Source organism: Aquarana catesbeiana, linkage group LG02 (assembly GCF_042186555.1).
Source record: "Aquarana catesbeiana isolate 2022-GZ linkage group LG02, ASM4218655v1, whole genome shotgun sequence".
NCBI classification, from domain to species: Eukaryota; Metazoa; Chordata; class Amphibia; order Anura; family Ranidae; genus Aquarana; species Aquarana catesbeiana.
In genome coordinates, this window is record NC_133325.1 from 151,830,238 (window position 1) to 151,853,080 (window position 22,843).

General features: G+C 45.5%; 1 protein-coding gene across 1 annotated transcript in view; it reads right to left on the reverse strand.

Moving 5' to 3' along the window:
• Window positions 1-16,155, reverse strand: part of LOC141127323 (uncharacterized) — a 39,871-nt gene extending 23,716 nt beyond the window's left edge. The window contains exons 1-2 of the mRNA XM_073613638.1: window positions 15,914-16,155; window positions 3,965-4,061 (exon numbers count right to left, since the gene is read on the reverse strand). Coding sequence (XP_073469739.1) covers window positions 3,965-4,061; window positions 15,914-16,023 — 207 coding nt within the window. The 5' untranslated portion in view covers window positions 16,024-16,155. The remainder of the gene's footprint in view (window positions 1-3,964; window positions 4,062-15,913) is intronic.
• Window positions 16,156-22,843: the final 6,688 nt, after the last annotated feature.

The window sequence follows — 22,843 nt, forward strand, 5'->3', positions numbered from 1 at the left end:
CAGAGCAGGAAAGTATAATTTTTTTAAACACCTTTACAATAACTAAAGCAGGGTACAAATGGCCCATAAAAACAAAAAACACACAAAACCACTTTTGTTGCAATATTTGCTTTCAATCTAAAGCACTCCCCTGTAGTGATTCTTAGAACTACAAGCTGCCATTAGTTTCATTTCCATCATTAAACCCACTTCATTTGAGCCCAGACTGTCCTTAACCCCTGGCCCAACCTGTGACTGGACAGTGAAAAAGAACCGAGACACTAACATTCAACTTTAATATTGCAAATGCAGCCATGCACATATTGTGCTTTTAAATCTGTAGGTTTTTCCTTTAACCACTTAAGGACCAAGCCTCTTTAGATTTTTTTTTTTTTTTTTTAGTTAAACAGTTTTTGCTAGAAAATTACTTCGAACCCCCAAACACACATTTTTTTTTTTCCTAACACCCTAGAGAATAAGATGGCGGTCGTTGCAATACTTTGTCACACCGTATTTGTGCAGCGGTCTTACAAGCGCACTTTTGGAAAAAACACTTTTAATTCAAGAAAAACCAGTAAAATTAGCCCAATTTTTTTTATATAGTGAAAGATAAAATGTTATGCTGAGTAAACTGATAGCCAACATGTCACGCTTCAAAATTGCACCCGCTCGTGGAATGGCGACAAACTTACATAAAAAATCTCCACAGGCGACGTTTAAAAAAAGTCTTGCAGTTTTGTCAGGTTGCAAGTTTTGAATTACAGAGGAAGTCTAGGGCTAGAATTATTGCTCTTGCTCTGATCGTGGGGATACCTCACATGCGGTTTGAGCACAGTTTTCATATGTGGGCGCTACTCACGTATGCGTTTGCTTCTGCAAGCGAGCTCGGCAGGACGGGGCACGGTTATTTTTAAACCTTTTATTTTTAAACTTTAAAAAAAAAAAATAAAAATAAAAATTGTGTCACTTTTATTCCTATTACAAGGAATGTAAACATCCCTTGTAATGGAAAAAAAAAAAAGCAAGACAGGACCTCTTAAATAGGAGACCTGGGGTCAAAAAGACCTCAGATCTCATTTACACTGAAATGCAATAAAAAAAAAAAAAAAAAGTCATTAAAAAAAAGAATGAAAAAATGGCTCTTTAAGCGCTACGGCGGAAGTGACGTTTTGGACATCGCTCCCGCCCAGCAATGTCATGGAGACGGGTGGGGGCCATCTTCCCCTCACTCGTCTCCATGCCCAGCATAGAACATCCGATTGCCCCCGGTAAGCAGCGGAGGGCACCAGAGCCCTCCGCCACTTACCCCTCTCCCGCCAATAAAAGTGATCTCTGTGAATCCGCCGCAGAGACCACTTATCTTGAAGCGGCCCGCCGGCCGAACAAGAGGATACCGGGGTTATGGCCGATATATAGGCGTGCTGCGGTCCGGAAGTGGTTAAAGACCCTGCCACTTCCACACCAAAATTAGTGTAGTTACCAATACTCTTAGACACCGATTTGTGTCTTCCAACACTAATACTTTAGATACTTCTGTTGCCCACAAGGGGATCTGGCATTGTGTGCTGCCATCTTCTACACAAAGAACCTGGTGGAGATCTACTACAATTTCCCATGAGGCTGCAGACGGGCTTTACTGGCATTACAAGTGCCTAGGCTAGAAGGTCTGAAGTGCGTACTGTATTTATTGGCGTATAACACTCACTTTTTCACCATGAAAATCGGGTGCAAATAGTGTGTGCGTGTTATACGCCAATACTTCAGTTTTAGCTGCCTCGAAGGGGACAGGGAGGGGGGGCTGGACGAGCGCTGTCAGATTACATAAAGTGAGAATCTCCTGTTTACTTGGCGGCCTCTGTAATAGGAACTCCTGTCTCCTGGGCCACCATTGGACCACTGTTCTGTCTATCATAGGAGATTCGCACTGTATGTAATCTGTCAGCGCTCGTCCCGCCCCCCTCCCTGTCCCCTCTGGGCTGCAGATGGGCATCGATCAGCCTGCACTGATGGCAATGGTGAGGCTGCTGCATTGATGTAGACTAATGAGGCTGCAGATGGGCATTGATCAGGCTGCATTGATGGCAATGGTGAGGCTGCAGATGGGCACTGACCCTTATTTTGCTTCAAAGTTCCTTATTTAAAATTTAAGTTTTTTTTCCTGAAACTTCCCTCTTAAAATGAATGTGCGTGTTATACGCCGATAAATACGGGTAATTACTATTTAAAGTGGGCCCTAGAACCTCAATTTTCAGAGACAGAAAGTACCCTAGTTTAGTTTCAGTCCAAGACATTACCCTCATTCTTCAGATGCAGAGGGTACATCAATCAGCACATAGAAAGTTCCTGTTTCATGTAGTTAACCAATGGCCACCAATGAACAGGGGCCCATTTCCCCCACTAACACCAATGAATAGGGTCGGTTTACTTGAAGGCACTATATAAATGGGGCACTCTCACTGAATATTAGGGGCACTTTACTAACCAATGTAACAGCCGTTTTGGCACTGAACACCAGGGCTGGCTGCTCTGGGCGCAGTGGGAAGCTGGGGGATTTGTGCTAGGAGTGGATTCATGCTTAAGGGAAAGGTAGAAGATTTGTGCTGGGGGGAAGATTGGGGAGAGACTATTTGAGCTGGGTGAATGATTTGTACTGGAAGGGGAGGAATTCCTGTTTGGCGAGATGTCTGGCTTGCAAATGGAATTTATGCTTAGGGGATAAGTGAAGATTAGTGCTTGAATTTTTTTTGGAGGGGATTTTTGTTGACACAATGCTCATACATGGGGGGGCCCATTTGGCATCTTTGCCCTGGTCACTAGATGACCATGTCCCGGCACTGGTGAACACCAATGTATCAAAGGCATATTTACACCAACCACTAGTTAAGCAGGTAAATAGTGGTCTAACAGAAAAATTGACCACCATAATAGTCATTTACTCCCAACTAGTAGTGTAAAAAGGCATTTACAGGGACCAAAGTAACAGGAATTTATACCAACTACTGATTTAACAGTGCAATGTAACCATACGCATGATCATTTTTATCTGAATGTTAAATTGACACTTTTTTGCTGTGAAAATCGCTTGTATGGAATGAACACCCTCAAAAGATTATTATTTTACAATTTGGTGTGCTATAAATGCATGTGTCACAAGCCAGTATGATAGGCATTTTTAGCCAGATGAATATTAGTCTTCAGCTCTGACTGGCCCTTAAAGCTGAAAGTAATTGTTGTAAGCTTGCTCAGGGGTGGGGCGGGCAGAAGTAAACCATTTCTGCACAGGGGCCCTTGCTGACTGGTTGATTCACACCTACCCATTTTCCCCACTGATATGTTTTCAATTAAAATCCGTGGAAATGCATAAAAACACTTGTCCATGCACTTTGCAATGTACTTGGCATTTATATCAAACAAACATCACAATGTACATCAAGGCCTGTCAAGTATTGGACACAAATTTTAACACTTGCAACATGCATTTAGGTGCATTTCCATGGATTTCAATTAAAAACTACTTAAAGCAGAGTTCCACCCAAAAGTGGAACTTCCGGCTTCCCCCCCCCCTCTGGTGTCACATTTGGCACCTTTTCAGGGGGAGAGGGAACGGGGACCCGTTTATGACAGGTCCCACTTCCATGAGACGGACCACGGCCAGACCTCCTGGAAGTTCAGCCCTTCTTCCCCCGCTGTACCAATTAGAAAGCGTAGCGCACTTCACGCGTGCGCAGTAGGGAACCAGCAATGGTGGCGGCAGCACCCAGGGAGTTGATCTGAAGATTGGCTGGGGTGCTGACAATGCAGGCTCTCTGGACAGGCAAGTGTCCCAATATTAAAAGACAGCAGCTACAGTATTTGGAGCTGCTGACTTCTTACTGGCTGGACCTCTAAGCAAAAATGCAAAAAGGTGTAATCCAGTCTCTTCGCCACTAGATGAAGTTCAGTTTTAAGCTACCTTTACATGAAGAGCAGAATGTTAGACACTCACCTCTGCGCACTTGACAAGATGGTGCTGAAAGCGGCCAGAGCGAATCATATGGTTTTTGTCATATGGACACTGGAAGAGCTCTTCTGAATCCATTTGACTAAAAAAAAAAAAAAAAAAATTTTCAAGGGAGAAGATTAAAAATTAGTTGAACTCCATAACTGAAATGTTAAAAACCATTATAAGTGGCAGCACAGGCAGTGGTTGTGTTGCATAACTGAGCAGCAGATGAAAATCAGTGTACATTAGAAGGGTTACTTAAAATATAAAGAAAACTTGACACATGGAGGTGACTGCACTCCAAAAAGTAAGATTCAAAATGTTTTATTGTAAATCCATGTGCACAGACAAGCTCAAAACAAGTGAATGATGCATTTCACGCAGGAATGCCCTTAGAGCAGGGAAGGTTTAAACCCCCCTGTATTCATGCAGTAGACAATAGTAAGGGAGAGGAAATCTCTCAGCAGTGGCACAGCGAACACACAACCTAATCCTAGGATCACACTTGTGCAGGTCAGGAATACTGGCAAGATTGCACGTGTTCTCAACCCACAGCAAATGCACGCTGCACTTCAGCAGTCATGCAGGGGTGCCAATTCCTAATCATGCCCCTATGAATTGGCAAAAGGTCTGTTTTTGCTCTCAAGCAAAGTTGCAGGGTGGGGTGCTGTTTGGCACAATTTTACAAATTGATTTGTGACTTTACCATTTCTGCAGTAAGGGCAGATTATTGAAATTAAACATGATTGCAGAACATGAGTTGCACAAATGTGAATCTAGGCCAACAGTCGATTTAAGACACATTTGCATACAGAACATAGGTGGTATATCACTCAAGAGCCAATCAAAGTTGTAATCAGCCGTTTGCTGATTGTACTACAATATACTGTATATTTTTAAAGTACCGATTAGAATTTACACTCACTGGCCACTTTTAGGTGCACCTGTTCAATTACTTGGCAATACAAATTTCTAATCAGTCAATCACATGGCAGAACCTCAACACATTGCGACGTCTAGACGTGGTAAAGACTTGAAGTTCCAATCGTGTCGGAATGGGGAAGAAAGGGGATTTAAGTGGATTTTAAACATGGCATGGTTGTTAATGCCAGATGGTCTGCTCTGGGTATTTCAAAAACTGCTGATCTACTGGGGATTGTCACAACTATCTCTAGAGTGTACAGAGGTCAGAAGAATGGGCAAATTGGTTTGAGATGATAGAAAGGTAACAGTAACGCAAATAGCCACTCATTACAACCAAGGTATGCAGAATACCATCTCTGAATGCACAACACATCAAGCCTTGAAGTAGATGGGCTACAGCAGCAGAAGACCACATCAGGTGCCACTCCTGTCAGCTAACAGGCTACAGTTTGCACAGGCTCATCAAAATTGGACAATAGATTGGCGTACAGAATTTGGTGTATGCCTGAAAGCATGGATGCATCCTGCCTTGTGGTGAATATTTACTTGGTATACTTGGGTCCCTTAGTACCATCTGAGCATTGTTTAAATGCCATAGTCTACCTGAGTATTGTTGCTGACCATGTCCATCCCTTTAGGACTACAGCATACTTCCCAGCTTTTGAAGCTCAGAATGAGGGACACTTAAGGGAGTAAGAGACTGGCCGTAAGCTACATGCACCATGGCAAAAGTGGGTGTGGCCAAACTCCGAACAGTGGGAGGGGCTTAATGGGTACAGCATTTAGGAGAGTACTAGATACAGAGTGTTCTGGAATAAGCCATGTACAAAGTGGAGTATGTTTAGTGCAGGGTTTTGTAGTACATTGTGTAAAGAGTGCGTTACGTACAGAGTGCTGGGTTCTGGAGTAAGTTAATCACAGGGTTCAAGAGCGTGCTAGGTACAGAGTCAATGCATCCATCTTCTCACTATTGCACCTCTCAAGCGCTACCATCTTCTACATGGTTACTTATGTAAAAAGTACCTTTCTGTAGCCGGTGTCTTGTCGAATACTGTCCCCCATCGGATAGTGTCCGCCCTGTACTGCGCAGGTGCAGTACAGAGGACAAATGAGACACCAAAAGTCTCCAGAGTTCAACAGCTGATCGTCAGCTGTACACGGTGCCTGCACACTTATTCTGCACTGAGTCCAGGTTCATGCCCCACTATCCAAGTGGACAGAGTTAAAATAAAATGATGCTGAGCGCAACGAGGCCGTGCCCAAAGCATGGCGAGCGAAGCAAGCCCACGAGTGGCCCTGTTACAAAGCCTTGACTATTAAGTGCCCAAGCGCCGTGTACAGCTGGTCAACTTGACACTTTCGGCGTCTCCTTGTCCTCTGTACTGCGCAAGCGCTGCACCTGCACAGTACGGGGCGGACACTATCCGATAGGGGGACTGTCAGAACACTGGCGGTCACAGCTTAGTTTTTTCAGTGCACTTTTTGGCTCCCAAACGTCCCTCCCCAACAAGGAAGGAGATAAGGATTATGGTGCAGCTCACCCCCTCCTCCCCTCAAACATGCTGCACTTGGCCAGAGCAGCACTTGTCAGCTCTCAGTGCAGAGTAGGGAGGCTGTTAAAAGTAACAGCTCACCCACACTCCTTTAACTACAGAAGTCGGGCTGTGAGTGCAGGGCTTCCACATTGCTGATTGGGGTTTTTCAGCTATGTATAAATGCAGGCCGTTTCCCCTATATGCTGGTTGCTTGACAAAGGGGTGGGTATGAGTAGCAGTCCCACCCATCCGACATCACAGCTAGAATTTGACAGCTGCACAGAGCACACCCAGTGGGCTTCCTCACCAATTCCTGCCTGTGCTGGATGTCAACACTTGTACAGTGGTATAAATGTGGGAAAGTCCCACCCAATCCAGGACTTTCAGGGAGGTATGCTACAGCCAGGTTACCCATCTTCTGATGCCTACTTCCAGCAGGATAATGCACCATGTCACAAAGCTCAAATCATCTCACCACTGGTTTCTTGTCCATGACAATGAGTTCACTGTACTCCAATGGCCTCCAGTCACCAGATCTCAATCCAACAGAGCACCTTTGGGATGTGGTGGAACAGGAGAATCACATGGATGTGCAGCCAACAAATCTGCAGCAACTGCGTGATGCCATTATGTCAATATGGACCAAAATCTGCTTAATGTTTCCCACACCCTTTTGAAACTATGCCACAAAGAATTAAGGCATTTCTGAAGGCAAGGGGGAGGGGGTCTAATAAAGTGGCCGGTGATTGAATATTGTAGAGTGAACATGCACTTCACAAGGAGGGATTATATTCATGTAAAATTCCTAATATAAAAAACTGGCCTGGCTTTTCATTAGACAAAATGTCATGTCCATATTTGGCTGATGAAATCACCTGAGACCCTGCCCCTTTGTATTTACCATCATTCACAGGCAAGCATTGGTTGGGAGAGGATTACATTTGTGGTCAGCAGGGTCTTTCATCAGAGGTCATTGAAGACTGACATGATCTACAGAACATGATTGACAGTGGATTTACACCATTTTTTCTTATGCAAGAATATGTCAGTTTGTGTTAAAGGTTTACATTTTTTGTGAATGAGTAGGGTAATTATATGCCCCTTACTCATTAACATTGGCAGGCTTGTATCTGGGGGGGGGGCCCTTACTGTTAGAGGGCTCCCAGATTCTAAACACATGCCCCTCCTGTCAGTTTGATAATCCCTTATCTACAAGCCTAGCACTCCAAAGTCTCCAACTTTGTAACCAAAGGGCCAGTTTACTGTCCTTCAGACTCTAGGACAGTGGTTCTCAACTCCTGTCCTAAGGACCCACTGACAGGCCAGATTTTAAGTATTACATTGGGGAGATGTAGACTAGAATACTGCAATCACTGAGCAGCAAATGATATCACCTGTAATGTATTTCAGTTATCTTGCCAACCTGGCCTGTTAGTGGGTCCTGAGGACAGGAGTTGAGAACCACTGCTCTAGGAGCCCAGACTGGCCAATGGGAGAAAATGTCCTAGGATCAGTGGGAGTAAACCATGTCAAATCTTTAGTGGGAGGAATAGTGCCCCATCATTGGTGTCAGTGGGTTTAAGGGTGCCCTTCATTGGTATCTGTGGGAGGTACAGTCCTCCATTGTTTGTGTCCGCAGCAACAATTATGCACCCATTGGAGTCAGTAGGAGGAATAGTGCCCCAAGGTCTGGACAAAGGGCCCCAGTTTGGAGACCACTGGCCTAGAAAATAGCCAAAACCAGGGTGGATAAAAAATGATTTTAAAAGTGATTTTAAAAGTGATTTTTTGATCAAATTTATTTTAATACATTGCCTTTGGAGTAAAAAAAAGTTATCTAAAGATCGTACCACTTCAGCCCCAGAAGATTTGGCTGCTCAATGACCAGGCCATTTTTTGCAATATGGCACTGCGTCTCTTTAACTGACAATTGCACAGTTGTGCAATGCTGTACCCAAACAATATTGAAGTCCTTTTCCCCACAAATAGAGCTTTTTGGTGGTATTTGATCACCTCTGGTTTAATTTTTTGCACTATAAAACAAAAAAAAACAAAAAGTGACAATTTTGAAAAACAATATAATCTTATTTTGCTAGAATATCCCAATTTTTTTTTTTTTTTAATTCTTTCAGTTTAGGCCGCTATGTATTCTACTTTTTTTGTAAAATAAAAATGCAATAAGTGTTTGCGCAAAAGTTATAGCATCTACAAAAATTCAAGTTAGACTTATCGGTAACTTATTTTCCAGAAGTCTCAGGACAGCACCTGAGAAAGTGACTCCTCCCATCAGAAACTAGGAAACCCCTCCTTCCTCTAAATCTTTAAAGGGAGGCACCTCCCTACCATCCATCAGTTGTAGAAGAGAACCTCCGGCCCTGCTGGAACACAAGCACATAAGTTAGTCACAGCATAGTACATAAAACTAATAGGACAGATTGTTTGTCCTGAAAGACTTCTGGAAAACAAGTTACCATTAAGTCCAATTTGAATTTTCACAAGGGGTCTTTCAGGACAGCACCTGGTAGGATAACAGACTTACCCCCTTAGGGCAGGACAACAGCCTGCAGGACCTTCCTGCCAAATGCTTGGTTGCTGGCAGATGTGAGGTGCAGCCTATATGTCGCACAAAGGCGCTAAAACTTGACCACGTTGCCGCCTTGCAAATTTGTTCAGGGTGGCACCAGCTCTCTGCCCAAGTGGCCGCAAGTGCTCTGGTTGAGTGTGCACAAATTCCCAGTGACAGACAAACCTACATGTGAATATGCCTCCAGAATGGATCATTTCAACCATCTGACTAAAGAACCTTTAGAAGCCTGAAAAAAGAATGAATCTGTTCGCCTAAAGTACTTTATTTCTAGGCAACATAACAAAATTCTTTTGATGTCCAAAAAAAAAAAAAAAAAAAAAAAATAAAAAGTTCTGACTACCAGTCTGAGGCCACAGATTTTTCTAAGAATACTGCTAGTGCAGAAACCTGCCCTTATCTGCTCCATCTTGCAAGAACTCCAAGATGGAAACAAGGCTCCCTGGCTCTAGGACAGATAAATTGCACCATGAATTATAGACCTTCCAGATCTTAGTATAGGATGGCTCTAGTTACAACATTACTATCAAGCAGGAAAAGAGTAACTAAATGGTCTGAAAAGCCTTTACTTTTTAAGAGCTGCTCTTCAGGCTGTGAGAGACTGGCCACTTCTGGATGATTTACTGGACCTTGGATTAGCAGATCCTGCTTGAGAGGTAGATGCCAGCAAGGTTTGGTGGCCATTCCCTGAACAGCTGAGAACCAAGCCCTTTTCGACCAGAATGGAGTAATTAGAATGACTGGTACCTTCTCCCATTGAATCTTCCTTAATACCAGTGGGATTAATTGGAATGGGGGGGGGGGGGGGGGGAGTTGAGGAACCTGTGCATTCCCTTTCGAGGCAAACAGGTCCACCTCTGGCTGTCCCCACACTGGAAATTGTTGAAGACCTCCGGATTCAGAGACCACTCTGCCTCCTGAATAGGGTGTCTGCTCAGGAAATCTGCTACTCTGTCCAGGGTCCCTTTAGGTGGATTGCTGACAGGGATAGTTAGTGCCTTTCTGCCCACAGTAGGATTTCTGTTGCCAGTGTCTGCAAGTACCTGCTCCTTGTGTCCCCGTCTGTTTAAAAGCCACAGCCGTGGCATTGTCAGTCAATACTTGAACGTGGTGAAACTGGACATCCTGCACAAACCTTCAGCTCTCCAATTTGAGAACCTAGTCCCCTCCCTCTTGGACCAACTGCCTTGGGCGAAGTTTTCCTCTAGCTGGGCCCCATCCCCAAGAGCTAGCATCTGTGGTCAGTTTTCTTTTGACTGGAAAGGTCCAATCTAGACCTTGATAGGATCGCCTGACTCCTCCAGCAAAGTGACCTCTTCACCCGAGTTGGAATCTTCAGCTGCATGTCCAGGGATTTTAAGCTGTCTTCCCATGACCTCAGGAGAAAGGTTTGTAGACACCTGAAATGCAGTCTTGCCTGCTGAATAGCTGGCATAGTTGAGGTCAGTACCCCTAATGCCAACATAACTTTCCTTATTGTTATCGGCTGGTTGGTCTGCAGCATCACTGTGCACTGAACCTTGTCTCTTCTCAAGGGAGGAAAATTTTTTGTTTCACTGAATCGATTAGGTAACCCAGAAAGTGAACCTCTTGTGACAGGTTTAGGGAGGATTTCTGGAGGTTTAGAATCCATCCTAGAGATTTGAGATGGTTGCATGTTTTGGCCAAGTTATCCTACAACCTTTCCCTTGAGGGGGAGAATAGTAAGTCGTCCAGATAGGGAATCAGTGATTCCCTGAAGACGAAATGGAGCTAGGGCTTCCGCCATCACCTTGGTAAAGATCCAAGGTGAGGATGACAGCCCGAATGGCAAGGCCCTGAATTGTAGATAATGAATCACGCCTTCCATCTTTACCGCCAACAAGATACCTTTGGGAGTGAAGCAAGATTGGGATATGCAGGTATGCATCCCTTAAATCTATTGACACCATGTAACATTCTGGGGTCAGCAGATTTGACTGAAATAAGCAAGTCCATTTTGAACCTTCTGTACATAAGATTTGTTCAGAGGTTTTAGGTTGAGGATCAATCGGAATCGGAGCCAAGGTTTGGCTTTTTTACCAAGAAAAGATGAGAATACAAGCCCTGTTGCCACTCTTATTCAAATTCTATTGCATAGCCCTGAGAAAGCGTGGTCAGTATAAATTGTTTTGATGTTGTGGCTGACCACTGCGGAAGTAAATTTTGCAGCCTTCTGCCTACCTGCAGGGTCGAGTCATTGCGGCTTTTTGGCTTGCGTAGGAGGATGGAAAAGGATTCTGCCCTTGCTATTAGCTTTTTGTGCAGACCGATTCTTCCTTTTCCCCTGGGACTTGTCCTGCTCCTGAGCTTTGAGGTCAAAAAAAAAAAAAAAAAAAAAAAAAAAAAAAAAAAAAAAAAAAAAAACACACATACTTCACCAGGAAAGACTTCTTCCCATCGACAGTCCTGTTTAGAATGGTATCTAGATCAGGACCAAAGAGGTGGTCCCCCGAAAAAGGAATCCCACAGAGATTGCTCTTTGCTGCCGCATTACCTGGCCAAGTCTTTAGCCATAATGCCCTTCTTTCCGAATTTTCTTTATTGATTAGTCATTCTAATTGCTTTGGCTGAAGCATTTGCTATAAAAGCCACCTCAGACAAGGTAGAACAATAATCCAAAATCTCCTGTTTGGGTGAATCCGCTACTATATGAGCTTTTAGCTGGTTAACCCAATACTTCAGGTTCCTGGCTATGCATGTGGCCATGGCTGGCTTTAAATTGCTCATGACCGATTGCCAAGCTCTCTTGAGCAAAACATCCACACACTTATCCATTGGATCTCTTAGGACCCCCATGTCTTCAAAGGCCAGGTCAGTGGATCTAGAGACCTGGGAGAAGACAGCATTAAGTCTGGGGACCTTATTCCATACCACAGAGGGGTCTTCCTCAAAAACAGAAAACCTCTTCTGTAGGCTCGAGAAGTTTTTTTCTGATTCCCGCCATTCTCTATGGAGTCTGAAATGACAGAATGAACCGGAAAAGTCCAAACTTCAGGTTTACCTAGACGTTCATACATGCAGTCGCACAGTGTTAGTTCTTTTCTTCACTTAGGCCAAGGGTAACATGTACAGCTCTAAGAAGCCCATCAAATTCTTCCAGGGACAATTTAAATTAAAGTAATTTTTTCCCCCCCAAAAAAATGCATTTGAAAGACCGTTGCACATATACAGTGTGACAAAATATTGCAACAACCACTATTTTATTCTCTGGGATAGAGATAATATATAAATATATACACACACACACGATGTTTGGCGGTTCTAAGTAATTTTCTAGCCAAAAAAAAAAAGATTTTAACTTGAAACCAAAAAAAGTCAGAAAAAGGTTTAGTGTTTAAGTGGTTAAACTTTCTTAATTTACACACGAAGTGTATTCCATTGACAAAATTGTTACAATGTTTAGACTTCCTTCAACTGATAAAGAATGTTCTGATTCTTGGCAGACTACCCAGTTTTTCTCTTCCTTTCTTTTGATGGCTGTGGCTTCAGAAGGGCAGAGAGAATTCTTTGCATAGCAAGAATCATGAAACGCTTTAGTCAAGATTGCAACGAAAAAAAAAAAAAAAAAATTGTGATAACGATCCTTGACAATTAATCGTGCAGCTCTACTCCCAGTACACAAAAACGCTGGCTAGACACAGTTAACCCTTTGAGCGCTCTAGATGTTTAACCCCTTCCCAGTCAGTGTCATTAGTACAGTGACAGTGCATTTTTTAGCACTGACCACTGTATTGGTGTCACTGGTCCCAAAAAGTGTCACTTACTGTCAGATTTCTCTGCCACAATGTTACAGTTGTGCTAAAAATCGCTGACGTTTAGCACTGATCACTGTAATAGGGTCACTGGTTCCCACAAAGTGTCAAAATGTCTGCCACATAACCATAGTCCCGCTATAAGTTCCAATTTTGCCATTGCTAGTTAAATAAAAATAAACAAAAATTCCAGTATATGAGCCAGTTCACACCACATGCAGACCAGTGTTTTTTTGCATAAAAAAAAAAAAAAAAAAAAGTAGAAAATGCTGCATTTTTCATGAACTGGAACGCAGTAAGTTGCATCAAAACACACTAGACCCCAGTACAATGAAAAAAAAAGAAAAAAAAAGAAAAAAAAACGCATCTGGAATGCAAACGTATATGTATCAAAACCACACAGAAATGAATCCAGAACGGATCTGGAGTGCGTTTTTGTGGTGTGAACCAGCCCTTAATCCCACAGTTTGTAGACTACTTTCTGGGCAAACCAATCAATATACGCTTACTGAATTTAAAAAAAACAAAAAAAAAAAAAAAAAATAATCATGTAGCAGAATAGTTTTTTTTTTGGTTGTTTTATAACAGAAAGAAAGGGTTTCTTAAAATTGTTGGCCTTTTTCTTTAATAAACCCAGTGGTGATCAAATAGCTCAATTTGTGAGGGAAAAAAAAACAAAAAAACGCAGTGCCATATCGCAAAAAATAGCCTGGTCATGAAGGGGGGGGAATCTTCCAGAGGTCAAATGGTTAACTGCTTGCTGACCAAAAGCCATTATACGGCGGCAGGTTGGCACGGCTGCGCAAACCGCCATAGGTGTACGTTGGCCACTTTAAGTGCTATAGGGGGCACATGTGGCCGGCAGATGTCCAGCAGCGACCCGTGATCGCTCCTCAGGGAGCCAGAACAAGGATCTGTCAACGTAAACAGAGATCACCGTTCTGTCAGGGAAGTCGAGATCTGCTGTTTCTAGTGATCTCTCTCCTCCAGTCAGTCCCCCCCCCCCCCCCAGTTAGAAACGCCTCCCAGGGAACAGTTAACCCCTTGATCGCCCCCTAGTGTTGACCCCTTCACTGCTAGTGACATTTATACAGTAATCAATAGCTTTTTTTTTAGCTGTCAAAAAGTCGCTGATCTGTCCACCACAATGTCACAGTCCCACAAAAAAAAAAAAAAAAAAAAAAAAAAAAAAAAAGCGCCATAAATCTATACCCTTGTACAAGCTATAACTTTTGCACAAACCAAATATACGCTTAATGCAATTTTTTTTTACCAAACATATGTAGAAGAAGACATATTGGCCGAAACAGATAAAGAATTTTTTTTTTGTTTTTGTTTAATATTTATTATAGCAAAGGTAAAAAAAAAAAAGCTTTCAAAATTGTCTTTTTAATAGCGCAAAATACAAGTAGTGATCACACACCACCAAAAGAAAGCTCTATTTTGTGGGGTAAAAAACAGACAAAAAAAAAAAAAAAAAACAACCAAACCATCAATGTTGTGTACAACGTCACACCTGCGCAATTGTCAGTTAAGCGGCAGTGCCGTTTCACAAAAAAATGCCCTGGTCATTAAGGGGGTAATTCTTCCAGAGCTGAAGTGGTTAAAGGCTCAAGTTCCAAATAAAAAAAAAAAAAAAAAAAAAAAAAAAGGCATAATTGGCATCCCCCCACACCACAGTGGGAGTGGCCAAATAAAAGGGGTCAGGAATACGGAACACATAGGGGCCACAAGCAGGACCGGTGCTACCACTAGACAGCTGCCTAGGGGCGCCCAGCCACTGGTTTTCCTCCGCATGCTTTGTAGGCTGCAGCACATAACTGACCGGTAGTGTAATTAGAGGCGCAGCACTGGAGCCAGCACTAGAGGAAGCAGAGCCGATGCTTCCTGTATAGTCAGGGTTGGAGCCAATGGGGGCAGCAAAATGAGGTTTCGCCTAGGGTGTCAAAAATCTTTGCACTGGCCAGCCTGTGAAGGGGTCAGATCCCCCTCCATGGTACATATCTTCCTCCCTCACTAAGGCCCCTTTCACACTGGGGTGGTGGGGGCGTCGGCGGTAAAACAGCGCTATCTTTAGCGCTGTTTTACCGTCGTTTTTGCGGCTGTATTCGGACGCTAACGGTGCAGTTTTAACCCCCATTGGCGGCCAAAAAAGGGTTAAAACCGCTCGTACAGCACGGCTATAGCTGCGGTATTGCCGCGCTGTCCCATTGATTTCAATGGGCAGGAGCGGTTTAGGAGCGGTGAACACACCGCTCCTTCACTGCTCCAAAGATGCGGCTCGCAGGACTTTTTTTACCGTCCTGCCAGCGCACCGCTTCAGTGTGAAAGCCCTCGGGCTCTCACACTAAACAGCGGAGGCTGTTTAGGGGCGGTTTGCAGGCGGTATTTTTAGCGCAATAACCCCTGCAAACCGCCCCAGTGTGAAAGGGGCCTAAAGCTCAGATACCACTGGGTCATGTGACACATCAGTGCAGAGGAGGAGCATCCCACAGATCTGAGCTCCCCTGGTGGATGAAATGTGAATTGCAGAGCAGTGCGGTGTGAACACCGGCTCTAGGACCAGTGTTCTGCAGAGAAAGTTCCCCTCGGCAGATATTGACCCCCCTGTACGGCACAGGACGAACAAGGGAGCCGCTGAAAAGATCCAAAGCTGAACAGCTGTGAGTGAGCTGTACACGGCGCCTGCGCAATGAGCAGGACATTGTGGCCGACGCTGCCGCACGCTCGTGCTACTCTGCAAGGGGCGGGTGTATTACTGTGATAATGTGTTCATTATCCGCCCCCTTGCAGAGTAGCACAAGCATTGGGAATGTGCGACATTGTCTGGTACCATCGGGAGCGTGTGGTAGAATGTGGTGTTAAATGTGCGCAGTGTAAAGCTAACGCTCAGCTGTGCGTGTTCCGCTATTTTCAGCCCGGTAGTGCTTCATACTGTGCAATCGCTGCGCAGTACATGGGGGGGGTCATTATCCACCAGGGGAACTTTTTCAGCAAGACACCTGCCATTAAATAAAATGGGGGTGTATAGCAGAGAACAGACATTGTACATTAGAGAGGAGACCTCTGATAGGAGAGCCCACACCACTTCCCCAACCAATCACCTGTCACAATGCAAGACCAGAGAACACCTTACCGTGTGTGTGATTGGACACCGGACTCCTGGGCAGCTATGATTAAAAACAGAGAGTAGTATCCTGCCACATATCCGCCTCCTTCATTTATACACTCCGACCAGCACTTCATTAGCTTAATTGGTTCTCTGTGTGTTACCGTAATCCTCAGAGTAGCCGGCCACTGATATGTGTGCCGTTACCCCCCTCCTGTCCCGGACTAATTTTGTCTGTGTGTAAAGTTCAAGTTTACGTAGTATTGCTATAATCAAAACCAGCCACTAGATGTCAGCCTAGCACCACTGCATTCATGCGGAGGGCTTCCACACGCGATGCCTTTCTGTTTAACCACTTCGGCACTAGAGGACATTTCTTCATTTTTTTTTTTTTAACACATGTAAGAATCAGCATTTGTTCCTATAAAATGACCTCAAATCCCCAGAACATTATATAGTTTCTGAAAGCAGAGGCCCTATAGAATAAAAAAAAGTTGCTGCAATTTTTTTTTTTTTTAATGTTGTACAACATTTGCGCAACTGTTTATCAAACGCTTATTTTAAGGAAAAAAATATAATAAAATGAATTTCTAGTGCACACAAATACAATATCAAAGCTAGTTTTTTGTTGAACTATAAAAGACAGGGGTTGCATCAAGTAAAAAGATATCAAACATGGCAAGTCTTAAATGACGTGTGCGTGTGATATCACGGAAAACACTGGACCCAAAAATCTTTATAGGCAGCACATTAAGACCCCTTTCACACTGGGCCCATGGCTGCGTTGGCGCTAAAGTACCGCTTAAGCTGCGTTTTTCAGCTGCTAGCAGAGTATTTTTAACCCCAAAGAAGGGGTTAAAAACTCCCATGTTGCAGTGCTTCGGAAGCGCTTTTCAGACGCTTCGGAAGCGCTGCCCATTTATTCCAATGGGCAGGGCATTTTGGGAGCACTAAGTACAGCGCTCCCAACCTGCCCTAAAGATGCTGCTTGCAGGACTTTTCGGAACGTCCCGCAAGTGCACCACCCCAGTGTGAAAAGACAGACTGAAATGAATGGGAGGCGGTTTTCAGACGCTTAGCAGAGACTATTTATAGCGCTAAAGCTCCTGAAAACTGCCCCAGAGTGAAAGGGGTCTAAAGGTAGATTTAGGCGTGCAACTAATCAGTGGTTCTCAACCTCAGTCCTCAAGTACCCCCAACAGGCCATGTTTTAGGAATTTAAAATAGCTGTCCAAAATACCAAGCTATTGACGCTGATTTAAAGCACCTGTACAAGATCAAGGAAAACCTGCAAACATGGCCTGTTGGGGGTACTTGAGGACTGAGGTTGAGAACCCACTGCTCTAAAGCCGCGTACACACGATTGGATTTTCCAACGGGAAATGTGTGATAACAGGCTGTTTTCGGAAAATCCAACCGTGTGTGTATGCTCCATCAGACAATTGTTGTCGGATTTTCCGCAGACAAATGTTGGATGGCAGGCTTTAAAATTATAGGCGGACAAATGTTTGTTGTCGGATTTTCTGAGTGTGTGTACACAAGTGCGTCGGACAAAAGTCCGAAGTAAAAACACGCATGCTCGGAAGCAAGGACAAACCAGAAGCGGTCAGTCTTGTAAACTAGCGTTCATAATGGAGAATTAACATTCGTGATGTGGCAAGTCATGAAATCTGGAAATGCAGCGCACATTCTCTTCTTCTTTAATGGGATAATAATGAAGCTGCTTTGCTGGTGATACTGATGGAGTTATTGAAAACACATTTTCAAAGGCCTTTTTTTCTAGTGATATCAAGAATAATATTATTATGCTTGTTATTTTTTTTTTTTTGGTGCAAGTTACCACAACACCATTATCCGTAGTTTTTAAGATCAAAGATACAACTATGTTGGTGTCCCTTATCAATTTTACATTGTATTTTTTAAAATGTAACTGCCTACTCCCAAAACTGTCATTTGAAGTAAAACACATAGCCAAGTATTATTCTACACAATTTTTTTTTATTGTGCATTAAAAAAAGAAAACAAATAAAATTAGACATGCTATCTGCCAATAGAACTTAACCAAAAAGTGCATTCTCTGTATCCAAAAATATAGAAAATATACCATATCAAATCATTATTATTCAACCAAAAAATTAAATAAAAGCCTAATGCATGTGTCCTGCTTCTTAATATAGGGGGTCTCCAATGCCAAGAGTTGGTGAAAGCAGGAGTCCGTCATCCGGAGATAAATCCGGATTATTCTCCTGGAGCTCCCACAGCAAAGGCATATAACATAATTGGTCACGATTAGTAAAGCAACCAATTTTTGGTCCAAGAAATCCTCCTCCTCCTGTTCCTGGACTGGACTTGGGTCAAAGCAATAACTCCAAGGCCAATAATAAATAACACGTTATCTCCTTCGATTCCGCAACATGTCTGGTTGACGAATGGCCGTTCATAAACGAACTGAAAAGTGCAAAATTAAAAGTGTAAAATTAAAAGCGCAAAATGAAAAGCGCGAATCAACACTCACCAAAATTCTACTAACACGAAATTAGCAGAAGGAGCACAAAGGGTGGCACCTGACAACTGAACTTCCTCTTTTTCGGCTCGTAGTACGTCTAGTACGTCACTACGTTCATGTTTGTTGGCCGACAATTGTGTACCGTTTGTATGCAAGACAAAAGCCAGGCACACGCCTTCGGACAAAAGTCAGAGGTTTTGTCTGTGGAAAATCCAATCGTGTGTACGAGGCTTAAATCTCCTTTGCCTACTGACAGGGGGTGAGAAAAAGATGTCTCCTCACCACCTGTTTTAACCCCCTTTTATTGCCAACAAGCGTCATAAGCATGTGCATTGCACACGGTTGCAGGGTGTTTGCGGTGTTTCTTCACTGACTTGAATGTGTAGCATTCAGCGGACTTGCTGCCTGCCAATCGCTACAGGTCTGGGCAACTTTGCCATGGGGTTATCCGTCCGCTGCTAACTGCAGCTTAATGAGGGCAGTTGGCAGGCAGCAAAAACACAGCTCAACCACGCATTTGTTTGTAAAAAGGCCTAAAAACCTTTACTATTGCAGCTGTCAGTTTATGTTTAATTCCAAAGAGCTGAACTAGTTAAAGGGAATGTACCGTGCTTTTGTTTATTTTCTAGACTAAAAAATACAAGTTAAATGGGTATATTTCGCAGAATAGCCCTGTGTAATAAAAATTCAACAAATGCACAGCCAATGAGAGCAGATCAAGAGCAACAACGCCTCACACACACACCATGCAGCCATCCCAGACAATCTGGGAAATATTAATGCAAGTCAAAGATGGAAAATAGTACAAGCAGCTCTTTCAGTTTGGGTTTTAGCCAACCAATGTGTTAAAGCAGAACTAAACTGTATATGAGCACCACAAAGCGAAAACACCATTTAATTCATTTTTAAAGTGGGAGTAAACTGAATTGAATATAGGTACTGTAAATATCTCTTAAACGTGCGCTGTTTAGGAGATATTTATGGTACACGCAGCTGGTGGCATCACCGGGACGTACGTTCTGAAGGAATGGCATACCTGTGCCCAGAGGCGTAACTAGAATCTTCAGGGCCCCGGTGCAATAAACCATGAATGGCCCCCACCAGGGGCATTGCTAGGTCTACAAAAGATATTGGGCTAGAGCCCATAGCAGTGTAGCAAGTAAAGAAAGTCATACGCTTGGGCGGGCATACACATGTATACCATGTTTGTATATATATATATATATATATATATATATATATATATATATATATATATATCATTACATATTTGAAGTGAGATCCCCCACTTACATCAGGGTCCCCAGAGCCCCCCCTCATTGCATCAGGGTCCCCAGAGAGCCTCCCCTTACATCAGGATCCCCAGAGAGCCCCCCTTACATTAGGGTCCCCGGAGAGCCTACCCCTTACATCAGGGTCCCCAGAGAGCGCCCCTTACATCAGGGTCCCCAGAGGGCCCCCCTTACATCACGGTCCCCAGAGAGCCTCCCCTTACGTCAGGATCCCCAGATAGCCCCCCTTACATCAGGGTCCCCGGAGAGCCCATCCCCTACATCAGGGTCCCCAGAGAGCCCCCTTACATCAGGGTCCCCAGAGAGCCCCCCTTACGTCAGGATCCCCAGAGAGCCTCCCCTTACATCAGGGTCCCCAGAGAGCCTCCCCTTACATCAGGATCCCCAGAGAGCCCCCCCTTACATTAGGGTCCTCAGAGAGCCCCCCTTACATCAGGGTTCCCGGAGAGCCCACCCCTTACATCAGGGTCCCCAAAGGGCCTCCCCTTACATCAGGGTCCCCAGAGAGCCTTCCCTTACATCAGGGTACCCAGAGAGCCTCCCCTTACATCAGGGTCCCCAGAGAGCCCCCCTTACATCACGGTCTCCAGAGAGCCTCCCCTTACATCAGGGTCCCCAGAGAGCCTCCCCTATCAGGGTCCCCAGAGAGCCTTCCCTTACATCAGGATCCCCAGAGAGCCCCCCCCCCTTTCATCAGGGTCCCCAGAGAGCCCCCCCCTTACACCAGGGTCCCCAGAAAGCCTCCCCTTACATCAGGGTCCCCAGAGAGCCTCCACTTACATCAAGATCCCCAGCGAGCACCCCCTTTCATCAGGGTCCCCAGAGAGCCCCCCCTTTCATCAGGGTCCCCAGAGGGCCTCCTCTTACATCAGGATCCCCAGAGAGCCCCCTTTACATCAGGGTCCCCGGAGATCCCACCCCTTATATCAGGGTCCCCAGAGGGCCCCCCCTTACATCAGGGTCCCCAGAGAGCCTCCCCTTACATCAGGATGAGAGCCCCCTTACATCAGGGTCCCCAGAGATCCCACCCCTTATATCAGGGTCCCCAGGGAGCCCCCCCTTACATCAGGGTTCCCAGAGAGCTCCCCTTTCATCAGAGTCCCCAGAGAGCCCCCCCTTACATCAGGGTCCTCAGAGAGCCTCCCCTTACATCAGGGTCCCCAGAGAGCCTCCCCTTACATCAAGATCCCCAGAGAGCCCCCCCTTTCATCAGGGTTCCCAGAGAGCCCCCCTTTCATCAGGGTCCCCAGAGGGCCCCCCTTACATCAGGGTCCCCAGAGAGCCTCCTCTTACATCAGGATCCCCAGAGAGCCCCCCTTACATCAGGGTCCCCAGAGATCCCACCCCTTATATCAGGGTCCCCAGAGAGCCCCCCCTTACATCAGGGTCCCCAGAGAGCCCCCCTTATGTCAGGATCCACAGAGAGCCTCCCCTTACATCAGGGTCCCCAGAGAGCCTCCCCTTACATCAGGATCCCCAGAGAGCCCCCCTTATATCAGGGTCAGCAGAGAGCCCCCCCTTACATCAGGGTCCCCGGAAAGCCCACCCCTTACATCAGGGTCAGGGTCCCCAGAGGGCCTCCCCTTACATTAGGGTCTCCAGAGAGCCTCCCCTTACATCAGGGTCCCCAGAGAGCCTCCCCTTACATCAGGGTCCCCAGAGAGCCTCCCCTTACTTCAGGGCCCCCAGAGAGCCCCCCTTACATCAGGGTCCCCAGAGAGCCTCCCCTTACATCAGGGTCCCTAGAGAGCCTTCCCTTCCATCAGGATCCCCAGAGAGCCCCTCTTACATCAGGGTCCCCAGAGAACCCCCCCTCACATCAAGATCCCCAGAGAGCCCCCCTTTCATCAGGGTTCCCAGAGAGCCCCCCCTTTCATCAGGGTCCCCAGAGAGCCCACCCTTACATCAGGGTTCCCAGAGAGCCTCCCCTTACATCAGGATCGCCAGAGAACCCCCCTTACATCAGGGTCCCCAGAGAGCCTCCCCTTACATCAGGGTCCCCAGAGAGCCCCCCCTTACATCAGGGTCCCTAGAGAGCCTCCCCTTACATCAGGATCCCCAGAGAGCCCCCCCTTACATCAGGGTCCCCAGAGAGTCCCCCCTTACATCAGGATCCCCAGAGAGCCTCCCCTTACATCAGGGTCCCCAGAGAGCTCCCCCCCCTTACATCAGGGTCCCCAGACAGCCCCCCCTTCCAGAGGTCCCCCGTGTATCTGGCTGGTCTCCGTTGTCTGCGCACCTCCAACCCCCAGCACAGGGGGAGGTGGGAGGGGGCGATCGGCAGCTCTATGGTGCCTGTGGACTACACGATCTACCTTGGGCTGGTAGTTCTCCTCCCGAGTGTATGCAGTGGAGAGGGGAGGGGCCTCTGACCCGGGCAGCTGTCAGCGATAGTGTACAAGCAGAGAGCCGACTCACTTATACACTGAAGAGTGAAACTGATAGCTGCCCGGGTCAGAGGCCCCTCTCCTCTCCACTGCATACACTCGGGAGGAGACCTACAAGCCCCGGGGAGATCTCGCAGGCACTATAGAGCTGCCGATCGCCGCCTCCCACAATCCCCACTGCATCCCAAACGGAAAGCTAGAGGTGCAGTGGGAGATGCCGGGTTTATGGGCCCCCCCACAGCGGTAGAACGGTAGCGCCCAATCGCAAATACGGCTGCTGCGATCCTGAAAGTTCCGCCACTTCCTGTGCCATTCCTTCAGAGTCCTGTGCCGTAAATGGCAGCTCCCGTGCACATGAGGGACGTCATCGAGGCTCTGGCCACTTACATAGCCAGAGTTCACGAACCCTGAAAGAAGACCGGATGAAGATGGAAGCGCCTTTGTTTTCAGGTAAGTTCCACATAATGTGCATGTATGCGATGCATACGAGCACATTATGACATTGCATTTCAGGTTAAAAAAAAACACTCAACAGTTTATTACTGCTTTAATATTCAGAGTGAAATCACCCATCCATCCATGTCTCCATGCATTATTTTGTTGAGAAATCACTTTAATGAACACACCCCCTAGCATTTCTAGCTGTGGCCATCATAAGTAAGAGCAGATGATTCATGTAGCATTTACTTCCTGGAATCCATCTGCCTTTAGCTCAGACATGTAGGCATGCTTGACTGAGAAAGCCCCATGGGATGTATGACATCATTTTGGC